The sequence below is a fragment of the Apium graveolens genome, chromosome 1 (genome assembly GCF_009905375.1).
Source record: "Apium graveolens cultivar Ventura chromosome 1, ASM990537v1, whole genome shotgun sequence".
NCBI classification, from domain to species: Eukaryota; Viridiplantae; Streptophyta; class Magnoliopsida; order Apiales; family Apiaceae; genus Apium; species Apium graveolens.
Window position 1 is genome coordinate 87,556,015 of NC_133647.1, and position 21,080 is coordinate 87,577,094.

Here is a 21,080-nt window from a genome sequence, read left to right on the forward strand (position 1 = left end):
TGAAATCATCAAGTACACAACATATACACAACATGCCTATTTTAGTAAATTGCTGGGAATGAGAGCTCGACAAAAGTCCATTTACGAGAAAAAACTCATGGATGTTTGCTTGGCTATTCAGAAGTGGCGGTATTATTTATTGGGGAGACATTTTATCATACGAATTGACCAACAAAGCCTGAGGTTTATAACACAGCAGCGAGAAGTGGGGAGTGATTATCAAAAATGGGTGTCAAAGCTTTTGGGTTACTCGTTCGATATACAATTCAAACCGGGAAAGGCAAACCAGGTAGCAGATGCGCTTTCGCGAAAATTAGTTGGGGAGATTGAGTTTGGGGTCTTAATTTCCATACCTGTGTACCACTGGGAGCAATTAAACAAAGAGATACAAGGAGATCCTTTCTTACAACACATAATAACCGACCTGAAGGTTAATTCCAATTCTCATGAGGGGTTTTATTGCTTGAAGGAAAACTCTACTTGAAAGGGAGACAGGTCATACCAAAAGGGGCTAGCCTCAAAGACACACTGTTGAAAGAGTACCATGGATCACCCACGGGGGGACATGCAGGGGAAGTTAAAACTTACCTCCATTTAGCATCAGAGTGGTATTGGTCGGGGATGCGAAAAGGCGTAGCTGCGTTTGTACAGAGTTGTGGGGTGTGTCAACAATACAAGTTGTCCCAAACGTCTCCTTCCGGCTTGCTTCAACCACTACCCATACTACAAAAATATGGGATGATATTTCTATCGATTTTATTGAAGGTTTGCCTTTGTTGAAGGAAGTTGACACTATCTTGGTGGTCGTTGATAGGCTCTCAAAGTACAGTCATTTTCTGGGGTTGAAACACCCATTTTCAGCTATGTCCGTAGCAGAAATTTTCATGAAAGAAATTGTAAGACTTCATGGGTTTCCAAGTTCGATTGTCTCTGACCATGACAGAGTTTTTCTTAGCATCTTCTGGCGAGAGCTCTTCAAAATGCAAGGTACGACACTCAAACGTAGTACCGCGTACCACCCCCAAACCGATGGATAAACAGAAATTGTCAATAAGTCCTTAGAGGCTTATTTACGCTGCTTCGCGGGTACGCAGCCATGACAGTGGGCATGTTGGTTATCTTGGGCGGAATACTCTTACAATACAACACCTCACATGTCTACAAAATTGACCCATTTTAGGGTGGTCTATGGAAGGGATCCACCTCCTTTAATAAGTATTGGTAAAGGGCAGACCCCTGTTAATAGTGTAGAAGAGATGTTACAAGAACGTGATGCACTGCTAGTTGAATTGAAAATGAACCTGTTGCATGCTCAGTAGCTGACTCGAAGCGTCGTGAGGAAAACTTCGAGGTGGGAGAAGTGGTTTATATAAAACTCCAATCATATCGCCAACGCTCATTAGCCAAACGACCATTTGAAAAATTGGCAGCAAGGTTTTATGGGCCTTTTGAAGTTTGTCAGCAGGTGGGGAAGGTGGCATACAAACTTAAGCTACCTCCGGAAAGCAAATTGCACCAAGTTTTTCATATGTCCCAACTGAGAAGAGCCACTAGAAATATTCCATTCTGTCCAACTATTCCCAATCAGCTCAATAGTGATTTGGAGCTTGTAGTGCAACTTGAACAACTGTTGGATGTCCGCATTGTTGGCACAAAGGAGCAGGGACGACGAGAGGCGTTGATAAGGTGGAAAGGTCTTCCAATTTTTGATGCCACATGGGAGGAAGTTATGGATATCAAGGAGAGATTTCCAGAATTCCACCTTGAGGACAAGGTGCTGGTTTGGGATGGGAGTAATGTAATGCAACAGGGTCAACAGTCAAAGGGGCTCAAGGTGTTTACTAGGAAAAAGAACAGGAAGAATTAAATAAGGGCAAGACGGTCTTTTCAAAAGAAATATTATCTATTATTAAATAAAAGAAATAAGAAAGGGATGTGGGCTTGGGCCGGGGAATAAAAATGGGGGAAAGAGGGGAACTAGGGTTATGGTATTGTGTAGAATCTATTGAGTAGTTGGGAGAGGCGACTGGGGACTCTCGAACCCACCCAGTATTGTAATCGTATTGTTGAAATGTTGATTCCATTTATAATTATTGTCTGCATCTTGTTGAGTAATATTACTTATTGTGTGGGATTAATTATTTGATTGAGTAATTATTCAAAGTAGTGAAGTTAGGGTTTGTTCAAAATTGCCTTAGTTCATAACACTTAGCAATTTATCTATTCAAGACCTCTCCTACTAGGAAAACAAAAAGATAGGGTGCCAAAGGATCACCTTGTCGAAGACCTCTAATAGGAGAAAAATCCTCTAAGGGAGAACCATTAACCAGGATGGGCATGATGGTCGATAACAGAAGAGCATCAATCCAGTTAATCCATTTTGTACCAAAATTCATGCACTGCAAAACTTGTTTGAGGCAGGCCCAATCAACTGAGTCATATGCTTTCGGGAAATCCACCTTAATAATAAGGCCATCCACTCTATGAATCTTCATTGCATGAATCACTTCATTCACCATGAAAACAGTGTCATTACTATTGTGACCTTTGAGAAACACTGTCTGCTCTTCTCAGATTAATTTAGAAAGATTTGGTTTCAAGCTTCAACCTATTTGCTAATACCTTGAGGAGAAGCTTGATAGAAGAATTGATTAAACTAATAGGTCGAAAATCTTATAGCAATTCCGGATTAATTTTATTCAGGATTAAAGCAACAAACAAGGAATTAGCTCCTTTAGTAATAGATGGTCTCCTGTGAAACTTATTGAAGAAATCCATGAATTTAAAGGATAATTATTGCCATGTTTGCAGTAATGAACCAGCATTAAGCCCGTCCGGGCCAGGCGCTTTGCTAGGATCACTTTCTTTCAAAGCTACCCAAATTTCTACCTTTACAAAAGGTCTCTCCATCATGTCTACTTCTTCATGAGACAAAGTGGTCCATTCTAGGGAAGCCAGATTGAAGGGAGAAGAACCCAAATTAATGCAATAGAAATCCTTTAAACCTTGTAAAATGGTTTCTTTAATTTCTTTTGGATCAAGTATCAGATCTTCACCTCTTCGAAATTTATTGATTTGATTTGAGCTTCTTCTTCTCTGAGTTGCCGGAAGAACCGCATATTGTAATCACCCTCCAGGTCCCATTTTAATCTAACCTTTTGTTGCAACTGAGAGAAGTCGTTATAATATGCCTGTTGAAGCTTATCAAACACCCTGCTCTTTTCCTGCAAATTGTTGGAGCCTACATCTAAGATTTCTAATCTCTTCTTCAAATCTTGAATGAGATTTTTAACATTATTTCCTCTGTTGTTGTTCCATTGTTTAAGACTATTCTTCACATCTTTCATCAAACCAAATCCATGTTTGCTTGAATTTTCAGATATTATTTTTTAGAATATCTCGCACAATATCTTCCTTTCTCCAGAAGGCAAAAGCCTTGAAAGGTTTTGCCCCCCAGTCTATCATGTCACTAATCAGAGAAATTGGAATGTGGTCTGAATTCCTCCTGTGACCCCCTAACACTTTCCAGTTACTCATTCTCAACCAAGCTTCATTCACTATAACTCTATCTAACTTGCTTTTCCTGTTACTTGGACCAAACCAAGTAAAACTGTAGTTAACTCCATGTAGCTCCTCTAAACTGTGATCTTCCATGAAAGAAAAGCAGACCTATCACTTTTATAATAAGTACATCCCATTCTATCTTCCTCACTTCTGATACTATTAAAGCACCCATTAGACAAATAGGTTTCTTTTCAATGGTGACAACTATATTACTAAGCTCTTCTAAAAAAAATTATTTTTTTCTTTTTCTTCATTATCATGTCCTACATTAACTAGATTAATAATATGTCCTGAAGAAGTTTTACATTTACACCAAAGCCAAGATACTGAGCTATTCACCTTTTTTATCTCAATATTTTGTTTATTCCATAAGATTAGAAGTCCTCTGGAGTTACTTACAGAATTTACTACTAACCAATCATGATGATTAGAGTCCCAAAAAGCATCCAACATGTTCTTAGACCATGAAGAGCATTTCGTTTCCTAAAGAAACAAGATTTCTGTTATTATTTCCTTGACCAGCTTCCTGATTATTTCCTTGACCAGCTTCCTAAAGAAACTGTTAGCTCCTCTCACATTCCAACTTGAGATTGACGTATCCTTCATTAGAAAAGAATTTGAATGCAACTAATACTAAACTTGATTAATCCCTTTTGGATAATCTTTTTTTAATGACTCTAAGAACCTCATTATCAGGAAATAAAAGATCAAAACCCAGTGTCTTACCTACTTGCAGAATATTCTCTTTAGTACATGATACTGCATTATTGAAATCTTCATTAGGTGATACAGTTCTATGACTCTGATCTACTACTTGCTTCCTTCTGTTTCAAAAAGTGAATGACTTTGATTTTCTTCTAACCACAGGACTTCTGCTTTTGTTCTTTTTTTGAGCAATAATCAAAAAAATTGAATCTCTGAGATTTTCTTTTCCTACCACCTTTCTCAAGCTTCATCTTTCTCAAATTTGAGACCAAGTCATTCTCTAGAGTTGATATCATCTGACATGACTCTCTTTCCTCACTATTAATCACTTCAGTGATACTTCTCCTCAAAGAGTCTTCTTCTATCAAGATTGAGGCAATGCTTCTCGTTCCCCATACTAAATTAACTCGACAAGCCTCTTGATTTTCCATACCAACATTCCAGTCTTCACTCCTGTGATTTTCCATACCAACAATAGGATCTATCAGAGAATCACTCTCAACTGACTCTTGATCTACACCCATTTAATTTTTTAAACACTTCCTCATGAAAAGAACTATTATTGTGAAGCTACAGTGACTAATCTGATTCCCACCTTTTTTTCTATTTCTTTCCTATGTTCAGTTTCTTTTCTAACATCAATAGTATCAGGAAAACCCTGCCTCTCTTTGATATGGACTTCAAAGATTTGATCCGATATTCTAACTTGTTTGGTCAAATTAATTATCTCATGGAGTCTCGATGAAATACAACAAATCACCTCCTTTGGATTCTCATAAATTTCATCAATAGTGCCTTTGTTAACAAGGACTCCAATTGGACCAATTACCTTAGCTAGCGTATCTTCACAAACTGTTATAAATGGCAGTCCTGAAACAGTGATCCAAATTAATTGGGGTAAAACTAGGTCTCCCAACTGAGTTCTTGAATAAGACTTTACCCAGATCTTCAAATTTGACCAATTCAAAAGGGGAATATCTTCTTGCTCTAAGAAAGTAAATAAGAATCTTTTTGGTTCCAACTTGGAAATTTTGATGAACCGAAAACCTAAACTGTGTACTACTTCAGAAAAAGAATCTGAGCTGATATCCATGAAGGTTTCTACAGAGAAGCTGAGTTTAATAAATTCATCCCACGACTCTTGCATGTTTATTTCCACTGTTCCACCCTCATCCTTCTCTTTTTCGAAGACCATAGTTTCTAGACCTGTAGTTTTCTTAGCAAGAGAGCCTTGAAAACTCATGAGGAGCATCACCTCGAGTTTTATGATTATCAAAATGAATTTCTCTCCTCTGCTTCTGGGATTCTCTAAGGCCATACTGACTGACTGACTTATCCCCTGATTTATACTTCTTTCCTTTGATGCTTCTTTCCCAATCCATTCTGATTTTATTAGCACTGAAATCTATCTTCCCTGCTGAGTTAAAAAGTTGTCTCACGTCCTTTTTAGTCTTGGTAGTTACGAAACCAATTTTTTTTCCAAATCTATCTTTCTTACTAGGAATGAAGATGTCTTTTATCTTACCATGTTGTTCAAAAACTTTCCATATCTGGCTTGTAAAAAATAGCTTCCTAGACGACAGTCATTCCAGATTCCCCTTCTTATACTCCTGTTGTAGTAAAATTTTGTGAATTTTAGAAGGATGAAGTTTTAATATCTTTACAAAAGATGGTTTCCGAATATCTTGAAACCTTATATGCTTGGAATCTTTGCCTGAGACGTTCATCTCTGCTCCTCTAAGACTACCTTCATGAATTTGGTGAAGGGATTTTGAGATATCTTCATCTTGCACAAGATAAGAGTGGTTAAAAATAAACCGCTCTAGAAGTAAAGTATTCTTATCCTTCTTTGATACAATAGATGCCTCAGTTTCTTTTACTGGAATGTGACTGTTGCTATATGCTGGTTTCTCGTTACTTCCTTTCTCTTGATTACCACTAGTTCTACCATAGTTAATATCTTCCAGACTTCTTTCATGAATCTGAACCAGGGCTAGGGAGATGTCCCTATCTTTGTTGTATCCACCTCCTTGCATGATGTCTTCATCTACTAGATCAGAATAAGCAAAAATAAACTTCATCATTGCCTCTACTGACCTTTCTGAAGAACCTGCATTGAGATTATGAGGATTCCTAACTCCCTTGTCCTTTTAATTCTTATCAAACAGTGGATTTATTAGGAGGACAACTAAAATGATCTCTATAGTTGGCAATTTGAACTCCTTGACTCTCTCTGAGTTTGGTTGCATTGAAGCTGTATGTTTTTCAAATTTCCTATTTCTCTCTCCTAAAATATGTTATGATTTTCTCTCTCTACTCTCTCTCATCTTGTTGAGCCTGAAAGATTTAGTGGTTTACTGTTCTACTATTCTAACATTTAACTTGTTTAGCTTCAGAATAAGCAAAAATTGTATAGCTTATGATTTTTACCTTCTTTAAGTTTTACTTCCTTCTTTCCAAATATTCTTCTTATTGTCACTGATGAAATAAAAACATTGACTCCTCGCAGTACACTATTCTCAAAGAGTATATCTGTTTTCCTCTTAAAAGAAACAGCATTGACAATCATGTGTCAGGGAACACTTAACCAACACATCACTTCCTGGCCGTTGGATGAACAATTCAACGGCCAGGATTTAAAAAAAATTTCGCCCTTCTGCGTATATTTATCGCGGAACATGGCCCTTTTCGTGCTTATTTTCTGCGAAACAGGAAATGACAAAAATGCCCTTAAAAGGACTCTGCGCTTATTTTGCGCGGAAGGCCTGGTGAACGAATAAAAGTTTATCACGTATCTGGTGACAGTTATACATACAAATACATACAAACGGCGATTGAAGGTGTTTAAAGGGCGACTAAGGGCGATCCAGGGCGATTGAAGACATTTACATACTACGTTGCTGCATAAGGTCCTTGCTTCCTAATCTATTCATAATTTAATCAGGTATTATATAATCGGGTATTTAGGGTTCCAAATTATCCGATTTGGTTTTGAAATCGACCCGATTTGTGTAGTATGATATTGTATATAATCAGGTTTTTAGGGTTCGGAATTGACTGTGATGTTGTGGACTGTGATGTTGTATATAATCGGATTTTGTATGATCTTGCATAAGTGATTCGTATAATAATTTGGAATGTTCGTATAATCGGATTTGTGTTTGTATGTTGTATAGTAATTTGGTATGATGTTGTGGACTGAAATTCAAGTATCTTGCTCTAAAAGGATTTGTAAATTTGTATAGAAGTTTATGTATTACTAAAAAGTTGTAAAAGCCTGATAGAGTGTAAACTCATTCTAATAGGCGAGTGTGGAAATGAATGGTGATTTTATATGTAAAAAATTGACTTTTAATTTTAAGATATAAAACGTGTAAGTTATGTTGCACATACAGAATGACAATAGTGAAAGTTAGAGAAGTATATGATGGCATGTTTATTATGTTAATGCTACAGGATTTGGAGTCCATGTATGTGAATGACAATATTAGTCTGCTGGAAAATGTTTAAGTACAAAACATTAGTCGATATCCATGACCTCTTGATACAACGATATCTGTGTTATTTTGATCCTATTTTTGATTGTGTATTGTTGCCCAGTAAGATACAATTATTTAAGGGGGGTTGGATACAATTGTATAAATGTTTCGAACAAGTAATAAAATATAACAGCTTTTTATATTTCTGATAAAAATTGTTACAAAATCCTCTCAAGAAATACTGATGTTCTTGAGAGCTGCTAGATCGAATGATCATCGAGTGTGATTCCACTAAGTGATGACCTAAACTGTGTTTATATACTACACAGCTACAACAAATTAATCTAAGATATGCATTATCAAAAACTAACTGAAACTGATACATATCTTAAACTAAACAGATAAAGTCCTATAACTCAGACGTAACAGATATATGCTCCACATTATAAGGAATATAACAAATCCTCTAATGCTGACTGTCTTCAAATACTGATGTCATACAAATGCTGATGACATACCAAATCTTGAAGGTACATTAGATCCTGATGACCTCCGAACAACCAGATCCTGAGCTTCTTCTGATCATTGAGAATTCAATATGTAACAATCTACCCCAATTTATGCTTAATGTAATGAAGCATAAATTCCATTCTTAATGATGCCAAAACCAATCTACAAAATGTATAAAGAGTAAAGCTTACTTCAGTATCTTCAGATAACTGACAGTTGTTCCAAGAAAGTTTTCAATCTTTCTTCCTCCTTGTCTCGTAGGACTTTAACAAGCTTTTTCTTCAACTCTCTCTTCTCTTCAGTGTCTTCTCCAAGCTGATAGATAGCTGATCTTAACTTAGAAATTGAGCTTTTGCTTATCTCAAGATCACCAATCAACATGAAGCTTAAACTGACATCTTCATAATCAGGACTGAAGGATAACTGAGGACTATTGAGAAAAACTTATAACACTGCAGCTCCCTTTTTCATCTGCATTTCTTTACCAGTATAAGTTTTGTACTCAGGAACATAGTCACCATTGTATTTATCATCTTTTGTCATGACTCTTCTTCTGATCACTTCAAGTATCATAGAAGACCAGTTTCTGGTGACCTTGTTCTCAACTCTAAGAAGATAGTGAATGTATTTCAATTCTGTCATAGTCTTCATTAAGAGTTGCTGTAATGTAAAGCTTTTTACTTTACCATCCCTGAAAAAGTACAGAATCTCTTCTCCAACATCATTATCATTTATCTTTATATGAACAATCCTCACAGCTTCAACTTTCTCAAGATGTGAAGGAGAAATTCTTTTACCAAGATTTTCTATCAGAGTATCTGTATCCAGCAGATCAGTTCTAAGATCTCCATACTGGAATGACCAATGCCTCCTCTAGTTCGAGATTTGATAAGTTTTAGTTTTTCATTGTATACCACCCAAGAAGGCTTCTTGATGGACTTATCAACATCTTCCTGTTCTGAGATAGAATCTCTTAACCCAGCTGACACAAATTCAACATGCTTGAACCCTTTAGAATAATTGAATATATGGATGTCTTTCCATCTTCTATTCTTCTTGCCGAGAGGAGCATAGTTTGAAGACAAATCATCAGTCTTCCCTTCTGCTTTATGCCATAGCTCCCTCTTTGATTTTAAAACACCCTGCAAGTATTCTTTGCATGCTTGATCAGCTTTCCTTCTATTAATCTTTTCTTTTTCATCAGCCTCTGAAATATGATGAGTGATTACTAGAGAAGGAGCTGACTTATTTAATGCTTTGATCACTTTTTCATCAGAGTTAAAATCAGTTATCAGGTTCACAGCATCAAGATCTGCTTTTACCTCAGGATTTGTGTCTGCATCAAGAGTTACATTCTGATTTGCTGTATCAACTTGATCAATGTCAGTGGCTGATCTTTTCTTCCTTGGTATAATTAACTCTTCTGGCTTCTGAACTTCTTTATCTTCTTCATTTTCTTGTATAGGAACATAACCTTCTCTGGATAGAAAATTCACAAAAGTATAGTTGAATGCAGTCACTTGACTTGATCCAGAAGTTCTTCCACCTCTCTCTCTCTTCCTCTTGCTCTTGCAGATCTGCCACCTCTTTTTCCTCTTCCTTTAAAAGTGTTAGCTTTAGCTTCAATTTGAGCAAAAAGCTCCTTTTGTTACATAACTGCTTCTTTAGGTGTTAGATTAGGAAATTTTTCAGTTATATACCCAAGAGCACTCCTAGCATTCTTTTGCTCAAACTTCTTGTCTTTGTAGTACAAGACAATCTCTTCACATGTTTTCTTATGTTTGTAAGGAAAGAACATCCCTTTAGCTCTTTCTAAATTTGAGATTGTAATATCATCATCCTCAGGAGCACCAACAGTAGTCTTGTGCTTGGCTTTATAAGCACCAATAGACTTTCTTTGTCCTGAAGGATCATTCTTCTTGAAATATTAAAGTTGTTGAGCAGTAGAAGTAATTTGAACATCTGTAACTGGATTATTCTTATCACCATCATCATCAATATCTTTATCCTTTGTCTGAATAGAATCTGGTGTACATTTTGTAGTAACTATCTTTTCCCCCTTTTTGGCATCGGTATTTGAAAGAAGAGAAAACAGAGCATCCAGTTTATCACCTATAGAAGAAACCTTGTCTTTTAAGGAGGAAAGTCTAGAGGTCATGCTGTCTTGAGATTTAACAACACCTTTGATGGTATTTTTCACACTTTTGATTTCAGCTGAGTTAGGTGTTTGAAGCAAAAATCCATCAATTTTCTCTTTGACACCAGCGTGAGACTTTTTCATTTCATCAAGTTCAGAGTGAATTCCTTTAACAGAAATGGTTGAGGCTTTAAGATGCAACTTCATATTAGGAGTTTGAATTTCATCATAGGCCCGATGAATGTGTTGCAGGCCAACATCAGATGAGATAGAAGTATTTGCAAGTCTCCATTTATAATCCCATTCTGTATGTCTAAAACACTCAGCATCTGGATTGTAATAAGAAGGATTTTCAGTGAAGTGTGAAGAAGAACCAACATTGGACTTCTTAGATGCATCAATTGCAGACTTAAGCTGAGCTGAATCAGAATCATCGTCATTACTATCATTGTCAAAGTCAGACAAGCCATCAGAAGAATATGCAGAATCAGGCAGAATTACCTTGCCTCTATCCAGATTCTTTGCAAGAGATGCCTGTGGCTGATGTGATCCTGAAACGAAACATAGGAACATCTAAATCTCTCTGTTCTTTTCAAGTGATCTCATCACTTCTCACACAACATATTACTTTTAAGAGTAACATTATTCTCACAGAAGAAACTTTATAAGTAAAGAAAAACTTATAAGATTCTTGTCTCAAAACTACCTCTCCTTTTGCCAGTACAGGAGACTGCCACTCAAAATATTATTCGCTTTTTTTTTAAAATTTGATATTTTCACACAGTCTCTCAGAAAGGCTCAATCACACATATAGCAAAGAAATAAGAGATGGCTGAGAGGAGTAGTATGATTGTCATATAAATAGAGGTAACCTCAGAGAAGTGACTATTTATAATCATACAAATATGAGAATATATGAGAAGTTAGCAATACCTGAAGGTGATTCCTCAAGTGAAAATGATGAAAGTGGAGGAACAAACAACACATCAGGATACTTTTTCAAACTAGCAACTAGTAATGGATCATCAATTGTAGCTAATGCAGTTGAAGGATGATTCTCAGTAGGAGCTGTTGTATCATCGGGATTTGATCTGTCAGGAGAAGTTGAAAGACCAGCATCAGTACTTTGAACTGATGGTTCTTGTGGAGTCTGAGATATTTGAGTTGCTTCAGCAATGCTTGGTGAAGGTTCTTGTGTGCTCTTCTCAAAAATAGGATCATCAATGATTGCATCCACCTATGACAGTATCTCCTGACGAGTTTGCTTTTCCTGGAGTAGTTGAACAGAGTCAGCAAGAAGATCACTCTGAGCAATATTAACAATGATCTGTGCAGCCTCCGTGTCTGCATCTTCCCTTTGAGAAGATGGTTCTCGTGTGATTGGATGTGTTGCAGTTGCTAAATCCCTTTGAGACCTAGGTTCTTGTGTACTAAAATCCTTGTTAAGAGGCTGAGTCTTCTTCTTCTTTCTGATGTATCCAACTACTTCTTCACTTCTTCTTTTCAACTGGCTCTTTGCAGTTTTCTTGTGTTCAGCAGTTGCTTCAATTACTGGAAGCTTGTCAAGTAGAGCACTAGCATCAGTAGTTGGCTCCTTGATTCCAGTAGTGTCAATTAAGTCATCAGGATTTTGATCAATGGACTTCTTGATTTTTGACAGGGACCCTATTGGCATATGATCATCTGATTCAGAATCCTTGAATGATCAGTCTTTTTTTCTTGATTGGAAAGCAGTCTTCTTTCTTCTCACTCTCACTCAGTGAGACTTGTTTAACTTTCTGTCCAGATGTGACAGATTTCTTAAACAGCCTTTTCTTTTTTACAACTGATGTCCTTTGAGAGACAGCAGAGGAGGCAAATTTAGAGGCTTTTTGTGTTTGCTGTTTGAAAGAAGAAATACTTGGGTTAGAAACAAGATGGGTGATTTCTTGAGTCTTAGCATCAGGAACTGTGACAGAGGTGCAGCATCATGATTTGCAGGCACTTCTGTAGGAGTAGGTCTATTTCTTAACATAAATTGCCTGACCTCTCTAGAAAGAAAGGGTGGTCCCGAAAATTTATTATTTTCATCCTTTTAATATGATCAGTGATTGCTTTTTTAGAAATTTGAAAAATAGGGAGTAATTCATAATCATCAAACATAGCATTAGGGCATAGAAAATTGAAAATCAGTTGCGAAAACCTAGTATACCCTATTACTCCTGAAGCATCTTCTCTCCTAGCAATTATTAACTGTAATATAGTATTACCATAATCAAAATTACCAGAGTTAAGAAGAGCGTACCCAATTCTCAGGGAAGTGGATGGAAGAGCATCAAAGTTTATTGTCTTATTCAAGAAACATCTACCGATGCAGTCAAAGAAAAAGTTCCACTCTCTTTTCAGTTTGGTCCTGGCCAGTTTTCCAATGGTTATGATTTCTCCTTGATAGCCTAAAGTCCTGAGCATATCAAACATCTGCTCAGTGGTATGAGTATTAGGAGCACCATCAAGAGCAGGCAATCTCAAGGCTTAAAGCGGAATGTCAGCATTAACTTCATATCTTTGGTCCTTATACTAAAAGAAAAAGTCAGTATGTGTTGTTCTTTACCTTTATTCAGATAAAATAGGGTTTTATCCATTGTACCTCTTTTGAATCCACTTTCAAGTAGACACTGAGTAAGGGTTTCATATCATGCTCTAGGTGTTTGCTTCAGTCCATAGAGTGCGTTATCAAGTATGTAAACATAGTCAGGATATTTGGGATCCACAAATCCTGGTGGTTGTTCAACATAGACTTCTTCTTCAAGTTCTCCATTGAGAAATGTATTCTTGACATCCATCTAGAAGAGCTTGAACTTCTTATGAGCAGCATATGCCAAGAAGATTTTGATTGCTTCTAATATAGCAACAGGAGCAAATGTCTCATCATAGTCAATGCCTTCCTGTTGGGAATATCCTTTAGCCACCAACCTTTCCTTGTTTCTGATGATTGTTCCATCAGAATCAGTCTTGTTTCTAAAGACCCACTGTGTGCCCACAATTGACCAGTTCTTAGGTCTAGGCACCAGCTTCCACACTTCATTTCTTTCAAATTCATTCAATTCTTCTTGCACAGCCATGACCCAATCTGCATCCTTGAGTGCATCTTCTACTTTCTTTGGCTCCTCTTTTAAAAGTAGATTATGATATAAACATTCATTTTGAGTTGCACTTCTTGTCTTTACATCATCATCGGGATTTCCAATGATCAGATCATGAGTATGATCTTTAGTCCATTTTCTGGCACTGGGAAGTGTCCTTCTGGAGCTTGATGCCCCCTGAATTGTTTGCCTCTTCAAATGCATTTGAGGCTCCCCCTGAATCTATTGTGTTATCTCCTAATGAGATATTGGAACTTGACTCATGTTCATTTGGTGTTGAATCAACATTGGATTCTGAGAGATTAAATTAAGAAGAATCTTGAGATGATTCTTTAGTGTTAGTACCATCAGCTGACCCTTGCTGTTGCAGAAAGAGATATGTCCTAAGTCCTATCATGTATGAGGATTTAGGAATAACTTTTATGTAATATGTTTTGATTTCATTGATATTAATAAAAGACTTGTTTTGTTTTTATTGCGGGCTCTATCTATTTAAATGTTTAAATAAGATATACCACAGTTTAGAGTAAAGCTTTTTATGGATTGTGATGAGATCATAATAATGAGACCTAAAAGATGATAACTCTAAACTTAAATAGTTCCTGGTCGTAGGATTAATAACTAGTAATTAATAATCCGCAAAGATCGGTACATACTATGTTTGCTTCATTATGAAGGATGTCTGTTCTCATAGATATTTGTGTGGTGACACTATAGCTAGTATGTAGGTGCTTATTATAGAATAAGTTCACTGAACATGACTCACACAGCTGAACAACTGATGGAGTTCACTCATGTGTCAGCAGTTGTTCACATAGTGATAGTTGTACAAGTATCATTAGACTTGAGGTCATCATAGTCATCTTGTGTACACTGAACTATGCTTTAGTTTAGTTCTTAGTCTCAAGGGACAATTATAAGGGCTCTACAGAGTATAGGAATTTGTACACGAAGATAGTGTATGATCAATAAAGGATCTACCCCTTCCAATGAAGGAAGAGAATGTTCAATGCTGATCCACTTATGCTAGTTCAGGAATCTCTGGCCAGAGTGAATGAAATCAGAAAGGAGTTTCTAATTTACATTAAATGGAACTAAGCATAGTGAATGGGAAAGCAAGTGATTAAATAAGATAGGCTTGACACAAGTTCCATGCCTTGTATTTAATCGTGACATTGCAGGGTAGAAGGAATTTATTGTACGGTAACTACTCACTGAATAGGTTCTTGGTATTCTAAGCAGTGAATTCGTATTATCCGGATAGTCGCGATATGCTGAGAAGTATCCCTCACGATGTAGAATAAATATGATTAATTAATTAATCATATTTAATGAATTAGAGAATTTATATAAATAATGATTAAATAGTTTTATTATTATTTATTTCTACTACCGGCTTAATATTGAACCTACAGGGTCACACCATAAAAGAGAATGATTTAATGGTGGAGGAATTAATTAATAATGGCTGATAATTATTTATTTATGAAATAAATAATTAATTGGCAAATTTAATAATTGATTAAATGAGATTTAATTGATTATAAATTAATTAAGAAAAGGTTCTTAATACTATTAATTAAGAATTTAATTTTTGGAAATTAAATCAAGTGAGAGAATTATTTCTAAAGAGTTTAGAAGAAGGATTATTAATTAAAAGGTGTTTTAATTATTAGTGAGAATAATAAAGGGTTAATAATAATAGTATTTTATGGGAAAATTTTCAGCTGAAAATTTTGCCTATAAATACACTATTATAGACCCTATTTTTGCCTCAACCAAAAAGATTTACAAAACTCTAATTCTCTCCATCTCCTCCTCCTTCATTACATCGTTTTCTTGGTGGATACCGGTGGAGTGCTTCACACTTGAGGAGCAGCTGCTAAGGATCTCCGTTCATCATTTTTGGATCGCCATTAAAGACCTCCATCTTTCCATTAACGTAAATCTTCTTAAGGTAAACATACTGAACTACAAATTAAATATTATTTTTCGCATGGATCCTGCGGAGGGTTTCGTTTTTCTTTTTAGATTTAAATTTACATTTTCGCTGCGTTTATGTGCTAAAAACCCTTCAATGGCATCAGAGCTACTTGCGAAAAGTTTTTAATTCATTTATGTGTTTAACTGTTTTTGATATATGAGCATGTACGTGATTCGCCATGATTTGATGTTGATATAATATGCTTATATATGTATGGTTTTGAATATATGAGATTCATGTGAGTTGTATAATCATAAGATGATTATGTAATCTGTATATATACTGATATATACATGATTTAGGTTTGTTCTAATTATGAGAATCATATTAGATACGGATTCTGAATTGGCTGCTGCAGATTTGCTGAAATCTGGGTCTGGAGTCCGATTTACGCAAACGAATATCCTATTCCATAGGTAAACGAGCGTCTAAACAAAACTGATAGCTAAAAGTATCAACGACTCGTCTATAAGGCGTTTGACATTTTTTACTCCCCATAAACAGTGATTCTTGTTTTTCTGATTTGATTCTGATTTTTCTGATTTTTGTCATATTTTCTTTTTATGATTAGATCATGGATAATATGATATGTTAAGCTCAGATTATGTGTTTTAACATGCTTTTATGTGTTGTATGAGCATGGTGGATGGTTATGGCCTTTCGACCTTAGTGTAATGGTTTTGGTTTTGGTTTTAAATACGACTTGCATGTCGTCAATCTTTGTAATCATAAATCTCGAATGTAACTCGAGTTATTCTTGTAAGTTCATTAGATTAGTTTTACTTTCAATCTATGTAATGTAATTGAAGACTCAAGAAGGCTATCCAATGGAGGTGATACAAAAAAGAAGACGAGCATACAAGAAGTCTAAACAAAGAAGAAGACTTATGTAATAAGTAGTTGTATTTATTTCCATCACCATATTAGATTGACCTTGATCTTTATCATGAGCTTGATAAAGATCATAGGATGGGGCCATAACCAAACACATTTACTTTATTGCACTTTACATTTACTTGTTTATTTATTTTTATATATGAGATATATGCCTATGTTTACCATGCGATGATAGATTTAGGTGAACATAAATCAATATAAGGCGTGCTCTAGAAAATCTAGAATAAGAATCGTTTCTTGCCTTAACAATAAATATTATGAATACGATCATGAGATTCTTGTGTTTATGAAACACGTAATTGAATATGAATTTTCAATATTGAGAGAAAGGATGATTCTGTCAACAACAGATTTCTATTTGTAAGAAAGGGTTATTAAATGACGCCTCTTGACAATGCTCCACCCGATCTGGAAATCATCTGATTATCGATTATTGATTTGAAATATTTAATTTAAAAGGAAGAATCTCTTTATAATATGATTATGATTGTAACGTAATATAATCCCTCTAAAATTAAATTATATCAAGTAGTAATTAGCCAATGACACAACGGGCTTGTGTCGGTCATAGCCTTACAACATGGTAGAAAGTGGTTCTTATTTTTAAATCATTATCGTTTCGTGCTACACCCGAGGGCTTTGATTTCGAAATAAGAAATACTTGTCTATTACATAGAGATGTGTACATTGAATTAGAATCTAAAGGTCGGTACGTGCTACAGCCGTGGGCCGTTGGAGACTGATTCAATTGTACGAAATGTTGGATTAGACTTGACTTAGAATATTGAGTTTGTCGTGCCACAGCCGTGACTCAATTATTCAAGAGCCTAAACTTATATTAGGTAATAACATAAGATGTAATTGATAAGAGTCGTCTGCCTATTGAACATCACATGACGTTTCGTGTCACAGTCGAGGTTGTGTGATGAAATGTAGGATCCCTATTCCCAATAGCATTATGAATGCTTAAATTTCACTTAGGGGGTTGAAAAAATTAGATAAACTAGTGGGAGACACTTATGAATAATGACCTGATTCATATAGTGTTTTGAAATGAAATTGAATATTTGCTAAGTGTTGTTATGTGTTTATTCGTCATGTCTTCTGCACTATCACTTCGGAGCATACTAGATGCTCACAAGTTGACTGGTCCTAATCTAGCTGTTTGTTTTCACTGTAACAAGTTGGGGCACTGGAAGAGAAACTGCAAGGTTTACCTTGCAGAATTGAAGAAGAAGGGTAGTGAGACTACCGCTTCTGATTCAGGCATGTTCATGATCGAATCTAATATGTCACTAGGTCAAATTTCTACTTGGGTATTAGATACCGCCTGTGGTTCTCATATTTGCAATTCGTTGCAAGGACTAAAGGGAAGTAGGACTCTTGAAAAAGATGAGGTGATTCTACGTATGGGCAATGGAGCAAGGGTTGCGGCCATATCTGTAGGATCATTTAGTTTACATATGCCTACGGGTAAGACTATTATTTTGAATAATTGTTATTACGTTCCCTCTATTGTGAGGAATATTGTTTCTATTCCTTTGTTGGATTTGGATGGTTTTTCATTTATTATTAAGAATAATGAATGTTCTATTCTTAGAGATAATGTTCTTTATGGACGTGGTATTTTAAATAATGGTCTGTATGTATGTGACGTAGAGCATGATTTACTTCAGATTGAACAAAATAATAAAAGACAACGAGATGATGAAAATCTGACCTATTTATGGCACTGTAGGCTAGGTCATATTAGTGAAAATAGACTACGGACATTGCATAAGGAAGGGTTACTTGACCCCTTTGATTTTGAATCATATCCTACATGCGAGTCTTGTCTATTGAGTAAAATGACCCAATCTCCATTTAGTGGACATGGAGAGAGGGCTGCAGATTTGCTAGGATTGGTACACACAGATGTATGTGGACCAATGTCTACGCAAGCCATGGGTGGATTTTCATACTTCATTACTTTCACAGATGATAAATCTACATTCGGATATGTGTATTTAATGAAACACAAGTCTGAAGCCTTTGAAAAGTTCAAAGAATATAAACATGAAGTGGAGAAACAAACCAAACATAGTATTATAACTCTTCGATCAGATCGAGGTGGTGAATACTTGAATGGAGAGTTTCTAGATTATCTCAAAGAAAATGGTATAGTCTCCCAGTGGACTCCTCCATATACTCCACAGGTGAATGGGGTATCTGAAAGGAGAAATCAAACTTTGTTAGACATGGTTCGGTCCATGATGAGCTATGCGAATCTTCCAGTATTCCTATGGGGTTATGCATTGGAAACCTCAGCATATTTACTGAATAAGGTGCCTTCCAAATCTGTTCCTCAAACTCCATATGAGATATGGAAAGAGGAAACCGAGTCTTAAACACGTTAAGATTTGGGGATGTCCAGCTTATGTCAAGAAAGTTGACCCAGATAAGCTGGAATCTCGATCCGTAAAATGTAATTTTATGGGATATCCTAAAGAGACTTTAGGATATTACTTTTACACCGATCATCGGGTGTTTGTCTCCAGACATGCTACCTTCTTGGAAAAGCAGTTTATCCTTGAAGGAAACAATGGGAGCAAAATTGAACTTGATGAAGTTCAAGAAGCACAAACTACTACTGATCAAGTGGAAACACCTGTTCAGACTGAACAACCTGCTGTGGAACAGCCCATTTGTAGGACATGGAGAGTGTCTCGCCAACCTGAGAGGTATTATGGCCTTGTCATTAAGAATGACAATGAGTTGTAAATCATTGATGATGATGACCCTGTGACCTATAATGAGGCTATGAGTAGTGTTGACTCAGAGAAATGGCATAGTGCCATGATATCCGAAATGAAATCTATGTATACCAACCAAGTATGGACTCTGGTTGAGGCGCCTGAAGGTGTTAAGCCTATTGGGTGCAAGTGGGTATACAAAAGAAAGATTGGAGCAGATGGCCAGGTGGAGACCTATAAGGCCAGGCTCATGGCAAAAGGATTCCAACAAAGGCAAGGGATTGACTTTGATGAAACTTTTTTGCCTGTAGCCCTGTTAAAATCAATTCGGATTTTGCTTGCGATTGTTGCTTACTACGACTATGAGATATGGCAAATGGACGTGAAAACGACCTTCCTCAATGGGGAACTTGAGGAGGAAGTGTATATGACACAGCCAGAGGGTTTTCTTTCCAAGGGAAATGAACACCTAGTGTGTAAGCTGCTGCGAACCATATATGGTTTAAGGCAAGCTTCTCGTAGATGGAACATCCGTTTTGATGAGACAATTAAAGAGTTTGGTTTTATCAAAAACATAGATGAACCATGTGTCTACAAGAAGGTTAGTGGGAGTGCGGTAACATTTCTTGTATTGTATGTGGATGACATACTTCTTATAGGAAATGATATACCGATGCTACAATCAGTCAAAGTATGGCTATCAAAGAACTTCATCATGAAGGACTTGGGAGAAGCATCCTACATTCTCGGTATAAAGATCTATAGAGATAGATCTAGAAGAATGATAGGTCTTACCCAGGGTACATACATCCAGAAAGTGCTTAAAAGGTTTAGCATAGAAAACTCCAAAAGAGGTGTCATACCGATGAGCCATGGAGTGTCCCTTTCCGAAAAATGTCTCCTAAGACACCTGAGGAAAGAGAGCGTATGAGTAAGATTCCTTATGCTTCAGCAATAGGATCTATCATGTACGCGATGTTGTGTACAAGGCCTGATGTTGCTTATTCAATTAGTGTGACGAGCAGATATCAGTCCAATCCAGGTGAAGACCACTGGAAAGCAGTGAAAAACATCATTAAGTACTTGCGAAGGACTCATGACATTTTTCTTGTTTTTGGTGGTGAATCTGAGTTAAAAATAGATGAGATGTCAACGTCGAGAGAGTTGACACACATAACAACGTAGCAGACCCACTCACAAAGCCACTTTCTCAGAGTCACTTTGATCGTCATAAAGACAAGATGGGTATTAGATACCAGAGTGATTGGCTTTAGTACAAGTGGGAGATTGAAAGAGATATATCCTAAGTCCAACCAGGTATGAGGATTTAGGAATAACTTTTATGTAATTTGTTTTGATTTCATTGATATTAATAAAAGACTTGTTTTGTTTTTATTGCGGGCTCTATCTATTTAAATGTTTAAATAAGATATACCACAGTTTAGAGTAAAGCTTTTTATGGATTGTGATGAGATCATAATAATGAGACCTAAAAGATGATAACTCTAAACTTAAAGAATTCCTGGTCGTAGGATTACTAACTGGTAATTAATAATACGCAAAGATCGGTACATACTATGCTTGCTTCATTATGAAGGATGTTGTTCTCATAGACATTTGTGTGGTGACACTATAGCTAGTATGTAGGTGCTTATTATAGAATAAGTTCACTGAACATGACTCACACAGCTGAACAACTGATGGAGTTCACTCACGTGTCAGCAGTTGTTCACATAGTGATAGTTGTACAAGTATCCTTAGACTTGAGGTCATCATAGTCATCTTGTGTACACTGAACTATGCTTTGGTTTAGTTCTTAGTCTCAAGGGACAATTATAAGGGCTCTACTGGATATAGGAATTTGTACACGAAGATAGTGTATGATCAATAAAGGATCTACCCCTTCCAGTGAAGGAAGAGAATGTTCAATGCTGATCCACTTATGCTAGT

At 36.3% G+C, this 21,080-nt stretch overlaps 2 protein-coding genes across 2 annotated transcripts; one reads left to right on the top strand and one right to left on the bottom strand.

Annotated features, from left to right (window-relative positions):
* The first annotated feature begins 225 nt into the window (after positions 1–225).
* Positions 226–1,867, top strand: LOC141684748 (uncharacterized). The gene is made up of 4 exons (XM_074489890.1): positions 226–289; positions 470–660; positions 783–987; positions 1,317–1,867. The coding sequence occupies exons 1-4, from the start codon at positions 226–228 to the stop codon at positions 1,865–1,867; spliced, it is 1,011 nt and encodes a 336-aa protein (XP_074345991.1).
* A 349-nt stretch (positions 1,868–2,216) lies between these two features.
* On the bottom strand, positions 2,217–2,913 carry LOC141684822 (secreted RxLR effector protein 78-like). The gene is made up of 2 exons (XM_074489982.1): positions 2,820–2,913; positions 2,217–2,506 (listed from the first exon to the last, which is right to left on the bottom strand). Exons 1-2 carry the CDS (start codon positions 2,911–2,913, stop codon positions 2,217–2,219), a joined length of 384 nt encoding a protein of 127 aa, XP_074346083.1.
* Between the last annotated feature and the right edge of the window lie 18,167 nt (positions 2,914–21,080).

Excerpts from the sequence above, each read along its gene's own strand:
- LOC141684822 (XM_074489982.1), bottom strand. The coding sequence starts at position 2,913 with ATGATGGAGAGACCTTTTGTAAAGGTAGAAATTTGGGTAGCTTTGAAA. Across the intron at positions 2,507-2,819 it reads CCCGGACGGGCTTAATGCTG|TGATTCATGCAATGAAGATT; the intron begins GTTCATTACTGC and ends TGGTGAATGAAG.
- LOC141684748 (XM_074489890.1), top strand. The coding sequence starts at position 226 with ATGGGTGTCAAAGCTTTTGGGTTACTCGTTCGATATACAATTCAAACC. Across the intron at positions 290-469 it reads AACCGGGAAAGGCAAACCAG|GAAAACTCTACTTGAAAGGG; the intron begins GTAGCAGATGCG and ends TATTGCTTGAAG. Across the intron at positions 988-1,316 it reads AGAGCTCTTCAAAATGCAAG|TAGCTGACTCGAAGCGTCGT; the intron begins GTACGACACTCA and ends TTGCATGCTCAG.